This window comes from Anastrepha ludens, chromosome 4, assembly GCF_028408465.1.
Source record: "Anastrepha ludens isolate Willacy chromosome 4, idAnaLude1.1, whole genome shotgun sequence".
Taxonomy (NCBI): Eukaryota; Metazoa; Arthropoda; class Insecta; order Diptera; family Tephritidae; genus Anastrepha; species Anastrepha ludens.
Window position 1 is genome coordinate 10,288,930 of NC_071500.1, and position 19,617 is coordinate 10,308,546.

The window sequence follows — 19,617 nt, forward strand, 5'->3', positions numbered from 1 at the left end:
TTTGCCAATGTAACAGTTACCTAAACCTACTTTGCGAGAGAAAACGTAGATAGCACATTCTCATGAGCGGCGAGACTCATTTCACGGCGAATTCTCAAAACAACAAACACACGAATACGAAGTTCCGAGACAATAAAACTCATAATGAACTATGCTGCTCTAATTTTTTTTTTGCTCAATTTTTTTTCATTTTCAATCTGTTCTGCTGCCCCACTACACAACTTCGTTAATAAATTTTTAATTTGATCTAAGTTATTTTGCAATCGGCTGCGGAATAGGTTGAAAGAGCTGTTCGGAACGGAATTGCGACAATTGAAAATAAGTGCGTAAATTAGCGGCTCCGAGTCGTTCGTTGTGTTTACAATTCACCTTCATTGTTTGAGTGGGCGATACAGGAACACCAACTATAATTTCGACTACAAGTAAAATTAAGGAGATTCAGAATTTTACGTATTGTGCAATAATTTTCGTAAATGTTTGGACGGTGTAATTTTGCGGCATTTAATAAATATCGAATTTTGTATGAATCTGTGTACAAGAAAACATTTGGAACGCACACTTTTCTAGCTGCAGCATCAGCCACCAGAACCAAAAGTGATCAGCAGAGCCTATTAATTTTGCGTAAGTTCATGTTCATATATTCTCTTTGCTAACTCTTAAGGGCGCACTCGGGCACTGCAGTAGCTAACTACTAACGATTCGCAAATAATGACCCCGCATTTAATACATCTCACTCGAACCGGTTCTATGCGAAAATACTTATGTAGACTAATGGGGGCGCTTCCGCCTCTTCCTTCCGTTTCATCATGCTGCTAACTAATTCTTATGTAAGGCAATTGTTTACAACATTCACCGACTAACACCTGCACTCATAATGCCCTCAAACCACATACATACATACATACAGTGGAGTCTGGATATAGTGAACTAATTTCTCCAAGGCCTGTTCACAGTATCCAGGTTGTTCACTATATTAAGGTTGACATTTTTTTTTGTTTTAACTTGGTTTATTAGCTTTAAATTCAGGTTTTTTATATAAACAAAACAGATTATTTGTATAAAGTAATATTTGGAAAAATACATACATATTATTGAAAGAATTTATGAATAGATGTTTGCTGTTTGTGTTCGGAAATTGACTTTTGGACCGCTTTTTCGCGTAGACTTTTCAGTACTAGTATGCCAGCATAGTCAGTGGTGTTAGCTTCAGCCCATGCGATAGCTATATCGAAGCTTTTAATGGCTTCAGTAGCTTTTATTGAATTTCCGATCTGTCCTTCGCCTTGGCTGTCACTACCAGATTCTTCAGTATCCATGGCTTAATTATATAAATCAATTTCTTCGTCAACTTGGATTGAATTCCACTTCTCAATATCTTGTTCAGTGTAGGTTTCCTAAAACAAATAATGTTCACATACAAACTTAATTAACAGGTGCTTGTCAAGAGGGTAAATAAAATTACCTCCGGTAATACAATTTGCAGCAGACCCCGTATATCATGAACTTCTTCACATTTTTCCTGCAATATTTTTTCACGAAGTAAGCTCAATGGAATATCATCGTCTTCATCCTCGCTTTCATTTGCTTCTGTAGTATTTAAGCATTCTAATAAAGGCTTCCAACATTTTACTATTACATTTGCCTGCAGCTGATTCCAAGCAAGCATTAAAAATGATACAGCTTCCTTTAAAGTTAAATGTTTAAGAAATTGTGTGATGTCATCCTTTCCTACAGCTAAAAGCAGGAGATGCTTTTTGTAATACAACTTAGTTAAGCGAATCACATTTTGATCCATAGGCTGAATTAAAGGCGTTACATTTGGAGGCATATAAATCACGAATATGGATCCATCAGCAGTTTTAAGTTCATCTTCTGGTGGATGGCAAGGGGCGTTATCAAGCAAAAGGATAGCTTTGGCTGGTAATCCTTTCTGTAGTAAATACTTTTGAACCTAATATAAATTAAAAACGAATAAATACTCTGCAAAAATGTCAAGAGTTGCATTATAAATGTATGTACCTGAGGGACGAAGCAATGGTGAAACCATTCTCTGAAAATGTTGGCGGTCATCCATGCATTCTTAGAGTTCCGATAGTCTACCGGGATGTCATAAGCCTTAAAGGAGCGCGGCTTGGCATGCCCAATTATTAACGGTTTGACTTTATGCTGACCAGTTGCATTTGTACATGCAAGAAAAGTAATTCTGGCCTTTTCTGCTTTTCTCCCCGGAGCTGTTTTTTCTGTTTGGCTGACATACGTTCTATCAGGAAGCATTTTCCAAAACAAGCCGGTCTACTCTGCGTTATATACTTGGTCCTCGCAAAGCTTCAATTCGTAAATAATGTTTCTGAGTTTTTTTTTAACAGTTTATGCTTGCCGTTGCGTTTAAAGCTTTGTTCACTATTTCGAGTTGTCGATAGTTCACTATTTAGAGTACTCAATGTAAATTTCTAGGTGTTCACTATATCGAGGTGTTCATTATACCGGGGGTTCTTTATACCCAGACTCCACTGTACTTAGGAAATTGTGAGCATATGAGTAAAATTAACTATTTTCATTTTTGTTTTGGTGCTGCTTTCGTAGTTTCGTTGTATTGTATGTATGTGTAGCGCTGGTTTCTTCTATTCGTGGTTCTGTGTTATGTGCATCAAATTCTTTGGAGTCATTCACAATGAAGCGTCACTACTAGGGCCCACACATACAGATACACAGCCAAACAAATAAGGAAATGCTGAGCGCTTTGAAGCGGGAGTGAAAAGTGAGTCCTCAAGAGCACCTCGTGGGGGCGTTTAGGGTTCACGTTGTGTAACTTTGCTATCTTGTTATGATATTTAGTATATTTTACTTGCGCTTAATAATTATAAATAAATAAAATAGTTCCAAATCACCTCATCTTTGTTATCTTCCGATGATTTAAATTGATTTGATTGATTTATTTGAAATTTAATAGAAATGTATAGTACAGAGAACTTTAAAATAACTTTTAAGATACGAAAGATTAGTTTGATGTTGGCTTTGCTTAAAAATGCCTGCTCCGGTCAGTCTTACTTCCTGCTAATTGTGCATTAGCTTTTGAAAAGTCTACAATAAATCTAGAGAGAGGTTCGTGATTAAGGGTTATATACAGTTAGAAGGCCGAAAAAAGCGAATTTCACAGAATTTTTTCTGTGAAAACTTTTGTTGATCTAAAACTTTATACACATAGATGCTTTCCATTTCAATTCAGCCGGGCTATTTATATATTATTATATTAAAAAAATCGATTTTGATCCGAAAAACAAAATTGCCGATAAATCTTGAAAAAAATGTTTTTCAGGCGAACAAAAAAATACGTGTCTCATTGTTTTGACTAGAGAGCAGCATATTAGAGTTACATCGAAATCGAAGAACATGTCCCGAATAGCCCGGTTGAATTGAAATGGAAAGCATCCATATTATGTTATCTTTTGACTGTATTTTAAGAGTTAGTATTAGTAAAAATATTTATTTGGAAAGGAGCTACAGCTGATATCCGGGAGCTCCTCTCAACAAAAACATTTTGCGGTGACCACTATAGCTCTGAACTGGATCCACTGAAATTAAAAAACCAAAAAAATTTCGTTAAAGTAATGGTAAATCTAGAAATTAATCGAATGAATAAGCAAAATAAATGTTGTTGACAAAATGGCTGTTTTCTCAAAAAAGAAAAAAAAAAAGATTTTTGGCCAATTTTGTTTAATAATATGTTTTAATAAATTTTTATAAAAAATAAATATTTATCGTTGAGAAGAAGCTCGTGTTAAAATTTGAGACTAATCGGATTAGCCGTTTTCGAGTAATGTTGGTTTGAAAACACCATTTTGTACTTTCAAGCACTCTGAAACACCTTTTCCAATTTGCGTGTAACTTCGAAAATATTCACGGGAACCATATTAAATTTTCTGTAAATATATGTACATTAAGAAAAACAAAAATCGATTTTTTGAAAATTCTAACTGTATATAACCCCTTAAAGAAGCAAAACCGTCTGTCATAACTTATAATCAGGCAAATCGAGTATAAAGTGATAGAATCATATAATGAGAGTGCTGGAATTGAGTGATCTATACAAGGTTTATATGATCATCTGTACAAATTAGACAAATTTATTACTATGTAGTCGCCGTAACCGAGCGTATTTATTGAAGAAGATTTTGCTATATCAACAGCATATTGTCTGTTCAAAATCTACCGATGAAATTTATAATAGATAAAGTTTTTCTGTAAAAGCGTTCGCTACTTTGAGTGGTAATTTCTTCTTTTAGATGCGTTCCAGTAAAAACTACCAGCCGTTCAGAGTAGGTAGAACAAAACACTTATCAGGCTCCAGAACATTGAGATGAATTGCAATATAAAGATCTCAAGCTTAGATCCACAATGTTAGTATACTGTATCTTATAATATCGGGTGTTTTTAAGAGCTTGAGAACTTAAAATGATAATAAGGCGTTTTTCAATAGGTGCGCTTCAACTTTTTTCCAATAGGGAGGGCGAACAACGCAATATTTTTTTTATTTTTCGCTTGTCATTTGTAAACTTCATTAGTATACATTTCATCATGGAACGCTACACACTTGAGCAACGCTTGCAAATCATTGAATTTTATTATAAAAATGCGTGTTATGTTAAGAAAGTTTAAAGTCGAAAAATCATCTTCAGTGATGAAGCTCACTTTTAGCTCAATGGCTTTGTCAACAAGCAAAATATGCGTTACTGGGCAGAAAGCAATCCACACGTCATTCATGAGGCACCATTGCATCCCGAAAAAATCACTGTTTGGTGCGGTTTACATGCCGGCGACGTAATTGGCCCATATTTTTTCGTTGACGAGAACGATCGCCAATTTACTGTGAATGGAAATCGATACCGCGACATGATAAACGATTATTTTTGGCCGCAATTGAATGGTATGGACTTAGACGACATGTGGTTTCAACAGGACGGGGCCACAAGCCACACAGCACACGCTACAATTGATTTGTTGAAGAGCAAGTTCAATGAGCGCATTATTTCCAGAAATGGACCGGTCGAATGGCCGCCGCGCTCGTGTGATTTGACGCCTCTAGACTATTTTCTTTGGGGTTATGTGAAGTCATTGTTCTACAGTAACAAGCCGGCGACGATTTGTGAGCTCAGAGCCAATATTGAACGCGAAATTGCTAGAATTTCGGCCGATTTATGCAAAAGGGTGGTCGAAAATTGGGTTCAACGATTGGACTTCGTAAAACGTGCACGCCGTGGTCATGCAAAAGAAATCGAATTTCATACTTAAATGTATATGTTCAAACTCGATAATAAAAAAAAAATAGTTAAAAAAGTCAAACCGTTTGTGTTTTATTCAAAAAAAAAAGTTGAAGCGCTCTTACTGAAAAACGCTTTACAAAGCATAAATATATTTGGAAGGATTTTTTTATTACAATCTAACAGGTAGATAATTTCATGGCATTTATTTTTTTAGTTATACAGGTTACATTGTTAGCTGTTTGGAAATAAAAATTCAGTCAACTTGGCTCCATAGCGCTTGCCTTTATCGCTCAGCGCAACTTAATTTTTTTTTTTTGTAAGGCTCTCGCCTCATTTAAAATGGTGTTTTTTTGGTGTTTCTTTAAAAGCGTGAAAAACTGAAGCGAAAAAAGATTTTTTTTGTTTTTTTATTTTATTATACTTTTTAATCTATTGTTAAAAAATAAAAATTTTCTTTTGGTCATATAAGGTTCGTGCAAAAAGTTGTCAGCGGTCAAACTCTAGCTATCGATAATTCTCATGCAGCTAGAAAACAACACCCATTATATGTGCATAAATCAGAATCATTTTTAAAGTTGGTTTTTATATTTTAATTTGGAGCTTCATTTCGAAAAATATATCTTTTGGTTATATATCTTATATGGTTTAGCCGGGTTGGTTGGGTTGGTGCGTGACTACCAATCGTAGAGTACGTAGGTTCGAATCTCCGAGAAACACAAAAGTGAAGAAAAAGTTGTTTCGAAAGGCGGTCGCCCCTCGGCAGGCAATGGCACACCTCCGAGTGTATTTCTGCCATGAAAAAACTCCTCATAAAAATATCTGCCATTCGGAGTCGGCTTGAAACTGTAGGTCCCTCCATTTGTGGAACAATATCAAGACGCACGGCAAAACAACCAAAACAGGGTGTATGCGACGATTTCAATTTCAAAAAAGGAACCGCGATTATTCATGTAGTATAAAAGATATGTATATATTTAAAATTTTTTTACTTGAAAGTATGTACAAAATACGAGTCGCAATTACTCAATAAGCCGTGTAGTCTCCATCGTTGTCGAGTATAACCTGGCATCTTCTTCATGCTTTGAACCAGCTTTTCTGCTTAGCTCGTCGACAAACAGGACTAGATTTTGCGAACTTGACACACGAGTTGCTTTAAATCATGGACTAGTCCAATACTGTGATGCAATTTCCTTGTTTTGTTGATTCTCAATGTGTTTTATAAGGGCAGTGGTTTTGATGAGGTGGAACGGTAGGATATGTTCGCCTCCTTCAGTCGTCGTTCGATGGTGTTGATACTCACATCTATTCCATTTTTAGCAAGAATTGTGCTTGCTTGGCGTTGTCACGCTTAAAAAGTTAGACGATCACTTTATCTTGCTTTTTTGTCGTCACTCGCTTCAAGCCGCGTTCGGAAAAGTCATTAACATTTTTGTACACCTTTACCGCTGATTCCACATCACAACAAACTTTTTTGATTTTTTAATCACTTTTGCAGGCGCGGCGTAAGTTAATTTCGGTCATTTCGAATGCGTGCATAAAAATACCGCCTCAAAACGCTTCGCGTACTTCTCACTAATTTTTGTTTGGTTGCGTTTACGAGAAAGTTTCGAAGGACACCAACCTGAGTTGGCACTGGCGTGGTAGCCCTTGAGTGGGACTATTATGCAGCAAAAAGGTGAACGAAATATATCTTCAAATTACAAGAAAAAAAACGTTTATTTTCTCCTGACACGGACTGTACATTTATCGAAGAGAGATTACTTTGGAGGCTGTACAATTTTTTTATAACCAAAGTCACCCACCCGTACAGTGGTGTACAGGAGAAATCGACGAACCTAATAATATATTTTTCCAAAGTAGAGTAGAATGGGGTAAGATAGGTATGGGGCACAATAGGTAGGTGGGGTTTTCGTCGCACTGTTTTTGCAGAGGTCACTCGTCTTATGTGAATTGAATACGTGGTGGGGAACAACGTTTGCGACTGTCATTTCGGCCGTCACCATTCATTAGTTATCCTAGTTCTGGCGTCGTTTAGTTTTTTGTGAGCTTTTCTCCGACATAGCATTTTTTTTATTCTACGGTGCAGTGCATTTAATGTATGTAAATATTTGTCAGGTGAGTTTTATTTTACGTAGAAAATAATGCTGAACACGAATAATGTGTTAGTTTTTTGATATTATTGTTTTAAAAAAAAATATCGACACTAACATAAAACATGTGCTTGGGGTCAGCCGTCTGGGGGCATTATAGGTCACTACTTTTAATTGAATAAAATAAATTTTAATTGTTTTTGCAGCAAAATGGTGCGTAATTATGTGCGAAAAACGCCGAAACGAAATGAAGAGGATGTAAAAAACGCAATCGCGGCAGTCCGAGATGGCGCTAGTGTTCGATCAGCCTCTAAACAATTTAAAATTCCGTTCGAAACATTACGTGCTCGCGTGATGAATTAAAGAAAAATTCCTAACTTTTATAACATGTGCAGTGTTCATACTCTATAAATAAAAGTTAAAACGTTAATTTCCAAGCCATGTACATTGTTCTTTTCCTCTCACACATAGTGACCTATCGTGCCCCCCGATTTTGAAAATATCGAAAAAAAGTACCTTTGTCTTATTGAATGCAGCTTCCAAAAAATATTTAGCCAAACATAAGTCAGTATAACCAAAATGTTAGCAGATAAATAACCTTTCAAAATCTTGCTTATTTTTCAAAATCAATGCAAAAACACCGTAGCAAGAGCTCTCCAAAAAAAAATGACCTATCTTACCCCATTCTACTCTACTTTTAGTAGCTCACAAATAAAATGTGTTGTTAATACATGGTTTTGTTTATAAATCCATTTTTATAAATAACAAAAGCGACCTCACAACTTACCAACTTGTTGGCCGTTGTTCCGCGAGCCAAGAGTCTATTGTGAATTGTAAATTTATTGTGTTCCACACTGGCATACGAATGGGAGAGAGCACCTACTTGCTACTGACTAATCAACAAGTGTTCCGCGGCTGTTCGTGCATCATCATAGTGAGTTTGTTAGTGGTTGGAACAAGTTTAGTGACAATTGTTAAGTTCTGTACTGGAACGTTTTAAGTCTTCTGCTTTAAATTTTAAAAGCGAGACAAACAAGTTAATTTGTCAATGGAAAATAATAAATTAATATATTAAAAAAAAAATTGAAAAGAAATGAAATTTAAAGAAGTTCTAAGTTATTCAACAATGCATTAAAGTGAATTCCAGTTGTGTTGGTTTGGTTAAAACATTTGGTAAAAATTTGGCTAGCTTGCTTTTGAATCCAAAATATTAATTATTTTGTCTTTAACGGTAACTTAGATCATCAACCTAAGAATAAATGACTGGGCCATTTTAGACTCGTCGTCGTAGCAAATCAATGCGATTCGCGAGAATGATTGAAAACAACAACCAAAACTGTTTTGCGACATCTTCTGATTGAGTATAAGTAAACAAATTCTAAATTCTAGAAAACAAAAAACAAAAACACATATTGACGCTGCTCAATGAGAAACATGTATAGCCATAAAGTAACTGCTAGAATTTACCGTATAAGTAGCAAAGATTCTAGCAACGGAACTACGAGTATTCATTTTTTTGGTAGTACTTTGCGCATTCCAATTAGGTAGTTTTTCTTACTTAGCTTAATTTTAATTCTTATCAACTGTTGATGGCGCAAAAAATACAAACTTACGCACCTCAACATATGTATGTAACTACATATTAATGCATTAGGGAGGATCTATTGGAGCTGTTGAGCCGTCAATTAAAATCTTTTTTTTTCGTCGGGGCAGCTAGCAAGTACAGAACTCATACACAATTAAGTCCGTTGTACTGCACTCTAGAGCCCGCATTAGAAAAGACAATATTTTTAGCAAGTATTTTTTTGTTTTTGGTATTTTCAAGTGAGGCAGAGAGTGCTTGATGTTTTGGCATGACAATGGCAGACCACCGGACCACAATGTACAGCCCCGTAAAAAACTATAGCACGTCAATATTTTGACCAGTTTTCATTATCTTCTTTTGCTTGTTTAGTGCTGATTATTTTATTTATAACAGTAAAAAACAATAACCAAAAATTTTAAGTTTTTTATTTACAATTTCTGATAAGTTTTTGGTGTGCAGTTTTATAAAAATTTTAGTAAAATAAAGATCAAATTTGAAGTGGCTCGAAATTTTTGTTGGTTCTTGACTATTTTTCCCCCTAACGGTGTTACGCATTTCCATACAAAAATACATCGTACATTCGTTTTTCTGAGAAAATGTTTAGTACCGGTCAAGGAAATCAGTTAAAAAAAGTCCACGAGATTTTTAAGCATCTTCAAATTTACACTTGATTGTACAAAAATGTAATAAACAATAAAACCGCATACAAATTTTTTGCCTAGAAATTCTATTAAAAAGCTTGAAATTTTTATGAAGCACTATTGAATTATTTCAATTCTTGTAGAAAGTTCTAAGCTTGGGCTTATACGGATTTTAATATACATATAAAATGAGCGATTGGTTGGTTGGTTAAAGTAGTGAAGCATCCAAAATCCAACTAGCGCTTCCGCACCATTTTGTTGCCACATCCTCGCTACCAACTTGTTTAACGGTTATTTATAGCATGGCAATTTGGCTGATTGTTCTCCGATAGACCAGAACCAGTTATCACTGCAGTGAGTCTACGGGCATCCCTTCGTTTCATATTTATCAGTAGTCACAGTTGTTTGTGGTTGTTGGTGGGCCACAAGTTCTGCTAACTTTGTATGTTATCTGGTCTTTTCATCTGCATTCCGCGATTTGCAGATATTTTAAGGAAATTGCATTCTTTATTGCACCTACGGGTGTGAATAACGACTCTGTAGATGCCCCTCTTGCCGTCTGCCTTTTCGTTACCTTCAGTGTGCAATAAGGAAGATTTTGAGATTAAACTAGCAAAAGAAAAATAGTCAAAACTGGTAGAAATGTGGGGACGCCATAGTTATTTCTCGCTCTGCAAATTCATGACGCGCCAGTAACTGAGAGACCTTTGCTGGGAAGCTTTTATGCTTTGATCAATCGGCCATGAAGTCCTGACATTGGATGTGGACAATCATTGGCTTCTGCAAAACTCGCTTCATCGAGTTTAACTGAATTCATTAAAGATCTGCAAAATAAAGTTGAAGCAGTTTTTGGAACAGCCATCTCAGAAGATCTATACTGAACGACTAAAGGTTCTACCCGAAAAAGGGTAAAACGGCACATATTTTGGTTAACGAAATGCATTAAAATAAGCAAAAAATGAATTTATAGCTTTGCTCAAACTAAGCTACGGAACTTTGGTTTGGAATCAATTATGTTTAACACAACAAAAATTAATCCAGTTCATTCCTGTAGCATCTGATCTCGATACAAAGCACGTTACACAAGGTGGCGTTGTTTTTCATATCATTTTTACTACATAAAAAAATGATTTTGACTGATGGAAATCTTGATTAGGACCTTTACGCGCTTCATTGCTTGTCTGTTTGTACTCGTTTAGTCAAGCTGTCTAGTTCACAAGTGTCAAATATGTTTGATGAACGGTGCCATTTGCAACAATTATAAATCTTCCGATAGGGTGATTAATTTCGCGCCACGAGAACTCACTTTTTCCATAGTGTCCAAATAGTCCAGGAAACTTTCGCGATTATTGCTTTGCTTGTCGGCATACTACGGAATCACATTAAAATCCATAAACTCGAAAGTAGAAAATCTAGTAATTATTCTTAACAATTTGGGGCCCTTGAATTAACCAACCTTAAGGGGGGCCTCTTATCAGTGGCTTCAAGAAAAGGTGTTTTTTCTCAATTTTTATTCGAGGCGAAAAAAGCGACACACAGGAAAAATCGTTTGCATTTATTTGAAGGCATGATTGAAGAGTAATAAACAATTTTTTAACATAAATAAAAAAACAAATTGGCGGCCATATGAGGGATCTCGTACAGCTTCTCGTTGCGCGCTAGTAAAACGGCGTGTAAGATTGCGGTCGTAGTTTTCACCTGAAACACAAAAGAAAAATATTGTCTTATTAAGAAAGCTTTCCCGCATATAATAGACTACTCTTGTACAATACAAAAATATGAAAAAATAAACACGCAATTAATTATTGAAAAAAAGAGCTTTTTTTCGCTATTTTTTTTTCCAAAAAAGGTGTTAAATAACATTAAAAAATGAATTTTTTTTTGTATTTTGTTAGTTAATTAGTTCCGCATTTTAATTATCTTTATATAGATTATCGGTTTCAAACGATAACTTTCGTCGTTTTTTTTTTAAATCTTACACGCCATTTTCAAAAACATGGTTTTGAGAAAACAAAGTTTTCAGAAGGTAGACAGTATACTCACACGAGGGACGGTACACAGGCCTGTAACTTAGAAATCACTTTGAATTCCGCTATAAAATTGTGAAGGCATATTCTCCTATAATATATCTATCGATTGCAGTAAAAAAGGAAAACCGATTTTTTGAAGCCGACTGATGAGAGGCAGTTAGAAGGCCGAAAAAAGCGAATTTTCCAGAATTTTTTCTGAGAAAGCTTTTAAATTTCTTGATCTAAAAACTTGTACACATATTATGTTATCTTTTAACTGTATTTTAAGACTTAGTATTATTAAAAATATTTATTTGGAAAGGAGCTACAGCTGATCTTCGGCTGCTCCTCTCAAAAAAGACGTTTTGGAGTGACCACTATATCTCTGAACTGGATTCTCTGAAATTATGAAACCAAACAGATTTCGTTAAAGTAATTTTAAATCTATTAATTAACCCCTTGAGTGAAAATTTGTCTGTACTAAATTCGAATTTGACGAATTTAATGTTTAAAATCATATGAAATTCTTTAAACTTGTGAAAATAAAAATATTATTATTGTTGCACATGGTATTTTTTATATTCTAGCTAAATTGACCTTAATATAGATAACGGTTTTAAGAGTTTTTTTTAATAAGCCGATGATAATTCCACTCATAGAATTGCGCTAAATTGAATTGTCTGCACGCGTACTATTCTTCGAGATTTAATCGTAAGGCAAGGAGTTAAGGGGGGAAGCTGGTCTAGAATTTTGAAAAAATCGAAAAATTTTTTTTTGTCTTAAAAGGTGCTTTAGTTAGAAATAATATACCAATTGAGGGATGCCAGCAAAAATGTCTAAATGCCCAAATTTTTCATTCGACGGCAGTGCCTCGCAGGTATGCCCCGAACGCTACTTACAACTTTAAACGCGTTTTTCTCGAAATCACTTTTTTTAAACTGGCCCAAGACATAACTCGAACAAATCTTTACCGATTCTTACGAAATTTTGACAATACATTCGAAATACCTTTCTCCGGAGACGTACGTAGGATTTTTTATTTATATTACATAGTTTTTTTTTTAATCAACAATTTTATGTCGTTCTTTATAGTGAAAATTGTAACTTTTTGTTCAAACGTGCACCATTTCGCGAAAAAACAAAATATCGAAAAAATCCTACGTACGTCTCTTTCTGTTGTTATATAGAAACTAAAAAAATTTTATTTTTTGATCCAGGACAAAAATTAAGGAGTTTACGTCTTCGGCAATGGACCCACTAGAAAAAAGGCGCCTTAGGAGAACTGCTGGACAGCGGCCATTTTGAAATTAATTCAGACGAAAAATTTTGTATTTGTACCATGAAAGCTATATTATTAAACCTATTTCACAGATTTTCGATTGATTCCTTTGTTGAGTCAAAATAAATTCATAAAATATGCCCATTTTTTGCGCTCTAGACCAGCTTCCCCCCTTTATCGAAGGAATAAGAAAAATAATTTTTTTGACAAAATGGCGGTTTCTCAAAAACAATCGAGTTTTGACCAAAATTGTATAATAATATATTTTAATAAATTGTTTATACAAAACAATATTTATCGTTGAGAAAAAATCTTCCATTAATTATTAAAAAATATATTTTTGAATTGTTAAGTTTTGAGACTAATCGGTTTAGACGTTTTCGAGTAATGTTGGTCACCGACTTTGAAAATACCATTTTAAGAAAAACGCGTTTAAAGTTTTTTCTTGTACTTTCAAGCACTCTGAAATGCTTTTTCAAATTTGCGTGTAACTTCGAAAATATTCACCGAAGCGAAATTAAATTTTCTGAGTGTATTCTTAAATATATATACACTAGCATTACCCAGTGGGCTTCGCACCACCATACGTAAAATATTTTTTTATATCGCAAAAAATTTTTCATATTAAGTTTTCTTTATAGAACTCGTAAAATGTTTAAACAGTTGAATTAGTTGATTTTTTTCATTCAACATACTTTCTAAAGATGTCACAATAGCTTTTTCTGTACTTTTTTAAAATTTGATTGTGGTGGTCACCTACATATATACAGGCAAGGTGAAAGAGCCGATAAAAACTTTTAATTAAACTTTGATTCTTTAATTTCCATTTCAATTTTTTACGCTAAATAAATTATGCTAAAATAAATAAAGTTAAAAATGTTTTTCCAGTTCCTCCTGGAGCATTCAATTTTTTATTATATTTGCGTCCAAAATGACTTGCAATTCGATAAAAAATTGATGCGAAAGTTGATTGCATCGCAAAATAAAATTGTTTTCTTGAGGGCGAATCATTAATCGATACTAATAAAAATTCATCGCACTGACGGTTTTCGTTGATTTTTGACCTGCGATGCAAAAATTAATTTGCGTATGAGAATTATTTAAAAATCATATTTAAACAAAAATAAAATGTGTATGTACCAGTTGTTGGATTTATCATTGGTATGTTGATATGATAGCCATCGTCCCCTCTCCAAAACAAAATGGGGTATTGCAATGCATCATAACAGCGATGGAGTTCTGAAATACTTTGTAATTGCTCATTTCTACGATACAAAACAATATCTCGTGGCTGAAACTGTTCACCAACCACAACAATAGCTACTTCATCAATCGTTGGTACATTGAATCGTCTGGCGTGCTCCCAATTGGTGTTTTATCGGCTTTTATTATGATTTTGTGGCCATCGGTGGGCATCAGATCGAGTGCCACTTTGAACAATTTCACCAATTCATTGTGTTGATGGAACATTGTTTGCAATTCATTCACGATTGATCTTCTCGTATTCGTCGAAATTGCACAGCGCTGATCTAATTCACGATTCTCATCACCAATAAAATATATTTGCAAAAATTGATGGTCACCATCTGGGAATGGTAGCAAAGACCCAGCTCTATGGTATATTTGACCTTGAATCTGTAAAGTTCGAGAAAGATATGTAGATAACGGATCTGAATTTTTAAAAACATTTTAACTGGTTGTAGTACATAAGAATGCAATCTCTTAACCTGAAGGCGAGTTCCCAATTGGTCTATATCTGGAGTCCTTAGTTGCCCAGCGAAAAGAAAAGTCCTCTTTCATTAGCATTTATCCACAACTTACAATGGATACTCATGTAGTTCAAACACATCCTAGGGTTATCCAGGTCCACGTTTTGGTCTATATCTCGAGACCCTTGTTACGGAAGGGCATTAAAAATACTCTATACTATAGCAATCATCAACAGCTCCCATTTGCTACCCATGTTGTACAAACACATCCTAGGGTTACCCGGGTTCACGTTTTGGCCTATTTCTCGAGACCCTGGTATCCGATTCTTAAAATTTCAAAACACAAACCAACTACTGAATAGTCCAAACAAAGCCTAAAAATTTGGTTTGGATAGGTGAGCCCGTTCTTGAGTTTTAAGATTACCAAGGAAATGTAACTTCTTTTTATATATATAGATTAAGAAAAAAAAAATAAAAAAATTCGATTGTTTGAAAATTCAAACTGTATTAATCCCTTAATTAATTTTAGTTTTAATGTTAGAAAAATAAAATTTCAGCCATCGTAAAATATGAGCCACCTTAATGTATATGTGGATGCTCCCAACATATACTTATACTTGTCAAGCATCTACATATCATATTGTACATATCTATGTATATGTATATTGTGGAGTAAATGTATTGTATCTAATTTTATTACTTTTTCTACAATAATATTATTACCTAAAAAGTAAAACACAACGAAATTCAGTATTTGAATAACAAAATATAAAATAGTTTTAGGCCACCGCGATGGATCTTTTGCTACGCCTATTCACATTAACATTTGAAGACGTCCCAAAAAAACTGTTCTCTCAACCAAAAAATTCGATTACGCAGGTTTTGGTGGTGAAAATTTAAAACTAATCAATATAGCCGTCTAAATGTGGGTAACTTATTATTTGCGCTTGGGAGAAGGTTCCATCCGCCGATAGTTAAATTATTGACAATTTCTATATTTATGAAACAAAACGCATCATACATATTTTTCCTAGTATGCCGTGGAAAATTCGTGTTTTTTGCACTGCCAATTATACATAAGTAGCCGAATGATTGGTGCGTGACTACCATTCGGAATTCAGAGAGAACGTAGGTTCGAATCTCGGTAAAAGACCAAAATGCAGAAAAAGTTGTTTATAATAGCGGTCGCCCCTCGGCAGGCAATGACAAACCTATGAGTGTATTTCTGCCATGAAAAAACTAATCATAAAAAGCATTTGCCGGAGTCGGCTTGAAACTGTAGGTCCCTGCATTTGTGGAACAACATCAAGACGCACGCCAAAAAGGAGGAGGAGCTCGGCCAAACATCTAACAGAAACTTACGCACCAATTAATTATTTGTTTATTTATTTAAGAGGAACTGTAAAACATGGCGGCGGGCTGCGAGCGTTTCTCCTACTTTGGAGTAAAGCACTAAAGCACTTATCGAAACTATTAAACTAATTTGAATAAATTCCCGAAATTTGGATCCCAAATCCATCTTCATTACTATATTTTTAATTAGTAGAGTCTTTGGCTGCAACTGCGGCGTAACTCGGCCATCCGTAAACACCAATTTTGAATGACTCGCTGGAGGACTTCGGTTGGTATCTCGTAAATAACTTTAGTAATGTTGGCTTCCAATGCCTCAATCGAAGCTGGGTTTTCTGCAAAGCATTTAAACTTTAAGTACATACCCCCACAAAATGATAGTGCAAAGATGTGATATCACACAATTTTGGTGGCCAAGTCCGAGACGAGCGCTAAATTGCTCACCGAAGCGACCAGCAAATCCATTGTTTCATGCGCTGCATGGCAAGTAGCGCCGAAACAATGCTGTGGAGATCACGGGCTTCAATTTCCGGCATTAAAAAGTCGTTTATCAAGGCACGATGGCATTCACCATTCGCTATTACATTGGCGCCAGCCCCGTCTTTAAAGAAATATGGGCCGATGATTCTTCCAGCCCATAGGCTGCACCAAACCGTCGCTTTCAATAGATGTAATGGCTGTTCTTGAAGGTTTTCGAGTTGCCTTTCATCCCGAATACGGCACATTTGCGAAATTGACGTAGCCATTGAGCAAAAAATGGTTACCATCGCCGAACAACGACTGAAATTATGATGCTTTAGAAGATCGCCCGGCTTCAAATCTAGGACTAGCTCTATTTTATACGCTCTCAAACCAAGATCTTTGCGTAAAATTGCCTAAGTAGTGCCATAAGATAGACCAAGTTGTTGAGATCGGCGCCGAATCGCTTCCTCCGGGTCTTCGGCAAAACTCTCATTTACAGTCGCAATACTCTGTTCACTTCGGGCTGTACGTGGTCTAATCGGTCGAGCATCATCCAATAATGTAAAATTATTCTCAATCTCTCACTTCTGACAGAGCGACGATTTTCGTAATGCAATTGTACGATTTGTAAACGTTGTTGAGGGGTAAGTCTTTACATGATGAAATGTCAATGAATACTGAAAAAAATTATGTATTTAGTTTGACAGTAGTCACGCGTGATCTGTCAAAAAAAAAAACCTATTAAAAAAAGTACCTCCAATCTGATCCCCCTTTATATGTACATATTCGTGTTGCATTTTTTTTTTTAACTTTTCCTCCATTGTGTGTGTATGTGTTTTTCTAATTTGTAGCTATACAAAGTAGGCTCAATAGTTTAAAATGCCTATTAATAATCTTCATTCTTCCTATACTCTGCTTTAGTTAAGTTTGACTTGCCAAAATGTAGGTTCGTTTAACCAATCATTATTTTAAATATACTAACAAACGTCACAAAACAACACAACCGTTAAATAGCAAAAGTAATAATCACATTCATATTTATGTTTATATGTGAATGTGCGCTTACACTTGTGTGCAAAACAATAGTAGCGCGACGAATTGCCAAGCTTTATTTTTTTTTGTATTTAATTTTTATGTTTTTATAAAAGTATAGTGAATTCTACAACAAAAATTATAAAACTCAAGCACCAAACCTGGTATGAAATTGACAAACATTTAACGAATTCCAAAAAAAGTACATTAACTAAATAACGTTTTATTCAAAAGTTTTAGAAAAATTCTTTAAATGAGGTTTTTATAGCCCATTTAAAGCGCTAGTTTCAAGTGGCTCTAAATGCTCGTTGATTTTTAACAATTTTTTTCGCTGTGGTGCAGACATTTTCTTTCATATGAAGATCTTCCGAATATGTGCTTTATATGGAAGAAAAGAAAAAAATTGTATGCAAAACAAAATTACATAAAATGTATAGATAAATGCTATTTCTAGCGACTTTAAACTTACATTTTATTTATTTTTTATTATTAAAATTTAATGGGCTATAAAACTGCATACTTTGAAGTTTTCTAAAGATTCTGATTAAAAAGTTGAAATTTTTGATGATACTTTGCCTTTTAATTTTTTATGGATTTCGAACAAATTTTTTACTTTTAAATTATATTGTTTTTGTTGTGCAACTTTTATTAAACATAAAAAAATATAAAAAAAGTTAAAAAGTAGTAATTCGTTTGCTACTATATTAATATTTTGAACACAGGTGCATATACGAGTATACCTATGCACATACACATGTACATATGTATGTATATACCTACTACCTACTATGTTCTTACATTCTTGAATACTTTCTCACGAAAATCTTTTTCATTCCGGACATTCGACTGCACATTTTCGAGCGTAAAAGAAGACCGAAACAGACAAAACTTAACGCTCAAAGAATTGAAGAGGCATTCATAAATTAAAGTATGTATGTACGAGTACGCACTCGCACCCATCTATCCATAATGTATACGTACGTATACACACACACATATGTGGATACTCGTATACTTCCTCTTACTTTCGCACTTCCATCCGCAAACGTTTGCAGTCGAAGTCAGCCGACCAGCAGGCCGGCCTCGTCATCCAACTCAGTGATCCACTGATATTTGAGTGTATGTGTGTGTGTGTGTGTATTCTAGTCATGCATTCGGTCCACAAACGTTTCTCGTTGGTATAATCTATCTGCACTTTGTCATTTTCATTGGTGTTTCGATGTTGTTAGTACTAAATCAACAAGCACAGTAGTAGCAACAGCACCAAAAATAACAGATTCGAGTATCGCAAGCGTAACAGCCGGAAAGGCACCAATTAACCAACCAACCAACCAACTGTTCAACCAACCGCATATTTAATAACAATAAAATAATTAAAGTGTCATTGTTGTATCTCTAATGAAAACGCAACCAACATTTTCAGAGTGTAATTTATTGCGAAAACAGTAGATAACTTGGGAAAAAATAGTTGGCACGTAAGTACGCAATAATTTTGTATATAATTTATTGTTTTAGAATGAAAAGTATGTGAAATGACATATATGCAGTGACTAAAAAGTTAAGAATACGCAATAGATTTCTTTATATGGAGGCTTCCATTCAGAGCGTTCGAATTGTGACGTCCATAACGACCCATTTGGTAAAGCTACTCCTGTAAAACTTGTGGGAATAATTATTTAGTCTTCACATTAAACCGTGGAAGGCTTCATGAAATGTCATTGTCATGAAAAGTCATTTGTGACATATACAGACGTGCTACACAAAAATTGCGAGCTATTAAAATCATAAGACATCACATACATATAACCGTTAATCAGTATTATTTTATTTTATGACATTTCAGTACTGCTCTCAACAATAAATAAATAAAAAAGGTTAATTTTGTACATATAAATATTAATGCATTCACTAGGTCTTGGCTCTATTTGAATAAAATGGCAATACCTGTCAATATTACATGACCATTCCCAGGCAAGTTTGTAGGCGTGGAATAATTGAACTGTCAAAAGACATAATCGCTGGTTAGTGATTCCTTAGTGATTAGCCTTGGGGTTTGCTTCACTAGTTCCGCAACGGATATTCTTCAGTCACATTTACATAAATTATCACGCGAACCCATCAAGGTGAGCTTTCGCAAATTCTAGTCTGGTATTTCTATTTTTTGCTGAAATGAATGACTTCTTAGCCGGCCGTTGACTG

The 19,617-nt window shown here is 34.8% G+C and overlaps 3 protein-coding genes across 6 annotated transcripts in view; 2 read left to right on the plus strand and 1 right to left on the minus strand.

Moving 5' to 3' along the window:
- The first annotated feature begins 209 nt into the window (after positions 1–209).
- LOC128861653 (ADP-ribose glycohydrolase OARD1-like) overlaps positions 210–19,617 on the plus strand; it is a 32,630-nt gene continuing 13,222 nt past the window's right edge. Inside the window, exon 1 of the mRNA XM_054099946.1 lies at positions 210–621. Coding sequence (XP_053955921.1) covers positions 474–621 — 148 coding nt within the window. The 5' untranslated portion in view covers positions 210–473. The remainder of the gene's footprint in view (positions 622–19,617) is intronic.
- The window catches only part of LOC128861652 (uncharacterized), a 30,695-nt gene continuing 11,610 nt past the window's right edge, over positions 533–19,617 (plus strand). The window contains exons 1-2 of one of the 4 annotated variants that reach the window (XM_054099941.1): positions 533–621; positions 18,842–18,893. The gene's annotated coding sequence lies outside the window, so the exon portion shown is untranslated. Of the gene's footprint in view, positions 622–8,360; positions 8,525–18,841; positions 18,894–19,617 lie in introns of those variants that run through there. The other 3 variants (XM_054099942.1, XM_054099943.1, XM_054099944.1) reach the window with 3 other exon arrangements.
- Positions 922–2,122, minus strand: LOC128861654 (tigger transposable element-derived protein 2-like). The gene is made up of 2 exons (XM_054099947.1): positions 2,020–2,122; positions 922–1,951 (listed from the first exon to the last, which is right to left on the minus strand). The coding sequence occupies exons 1-2, from the start codon at positions 2,068–2,070 to the stop codon at positions 1,427–1,429; spliced, it is 576 nt and encodes a 191-aa protein (XP_053955922.1). The 5' UTR covers positions 2,071–2,122; the 3' UTR covers positions 922–1,426.

What these genes read in the sequence shown, in the direction of transcription:
- LOC128861654 (XM_054099947.1), bottom strand. Translation starts at nt 2,070, where the DNA reads ATGACCGCCAACATTTTCAGAGAATGGTTTCACCATTGCTTCGTCCCT. An exon ending in ACCATTGCTTCGTCCCTCAG is followed by an intron (nt 1,952 to 2,019) that starts GTACATACATTT and finishes AATTTATATTAG; the next exon opens with GTTCAAAAGTATTTACTACA.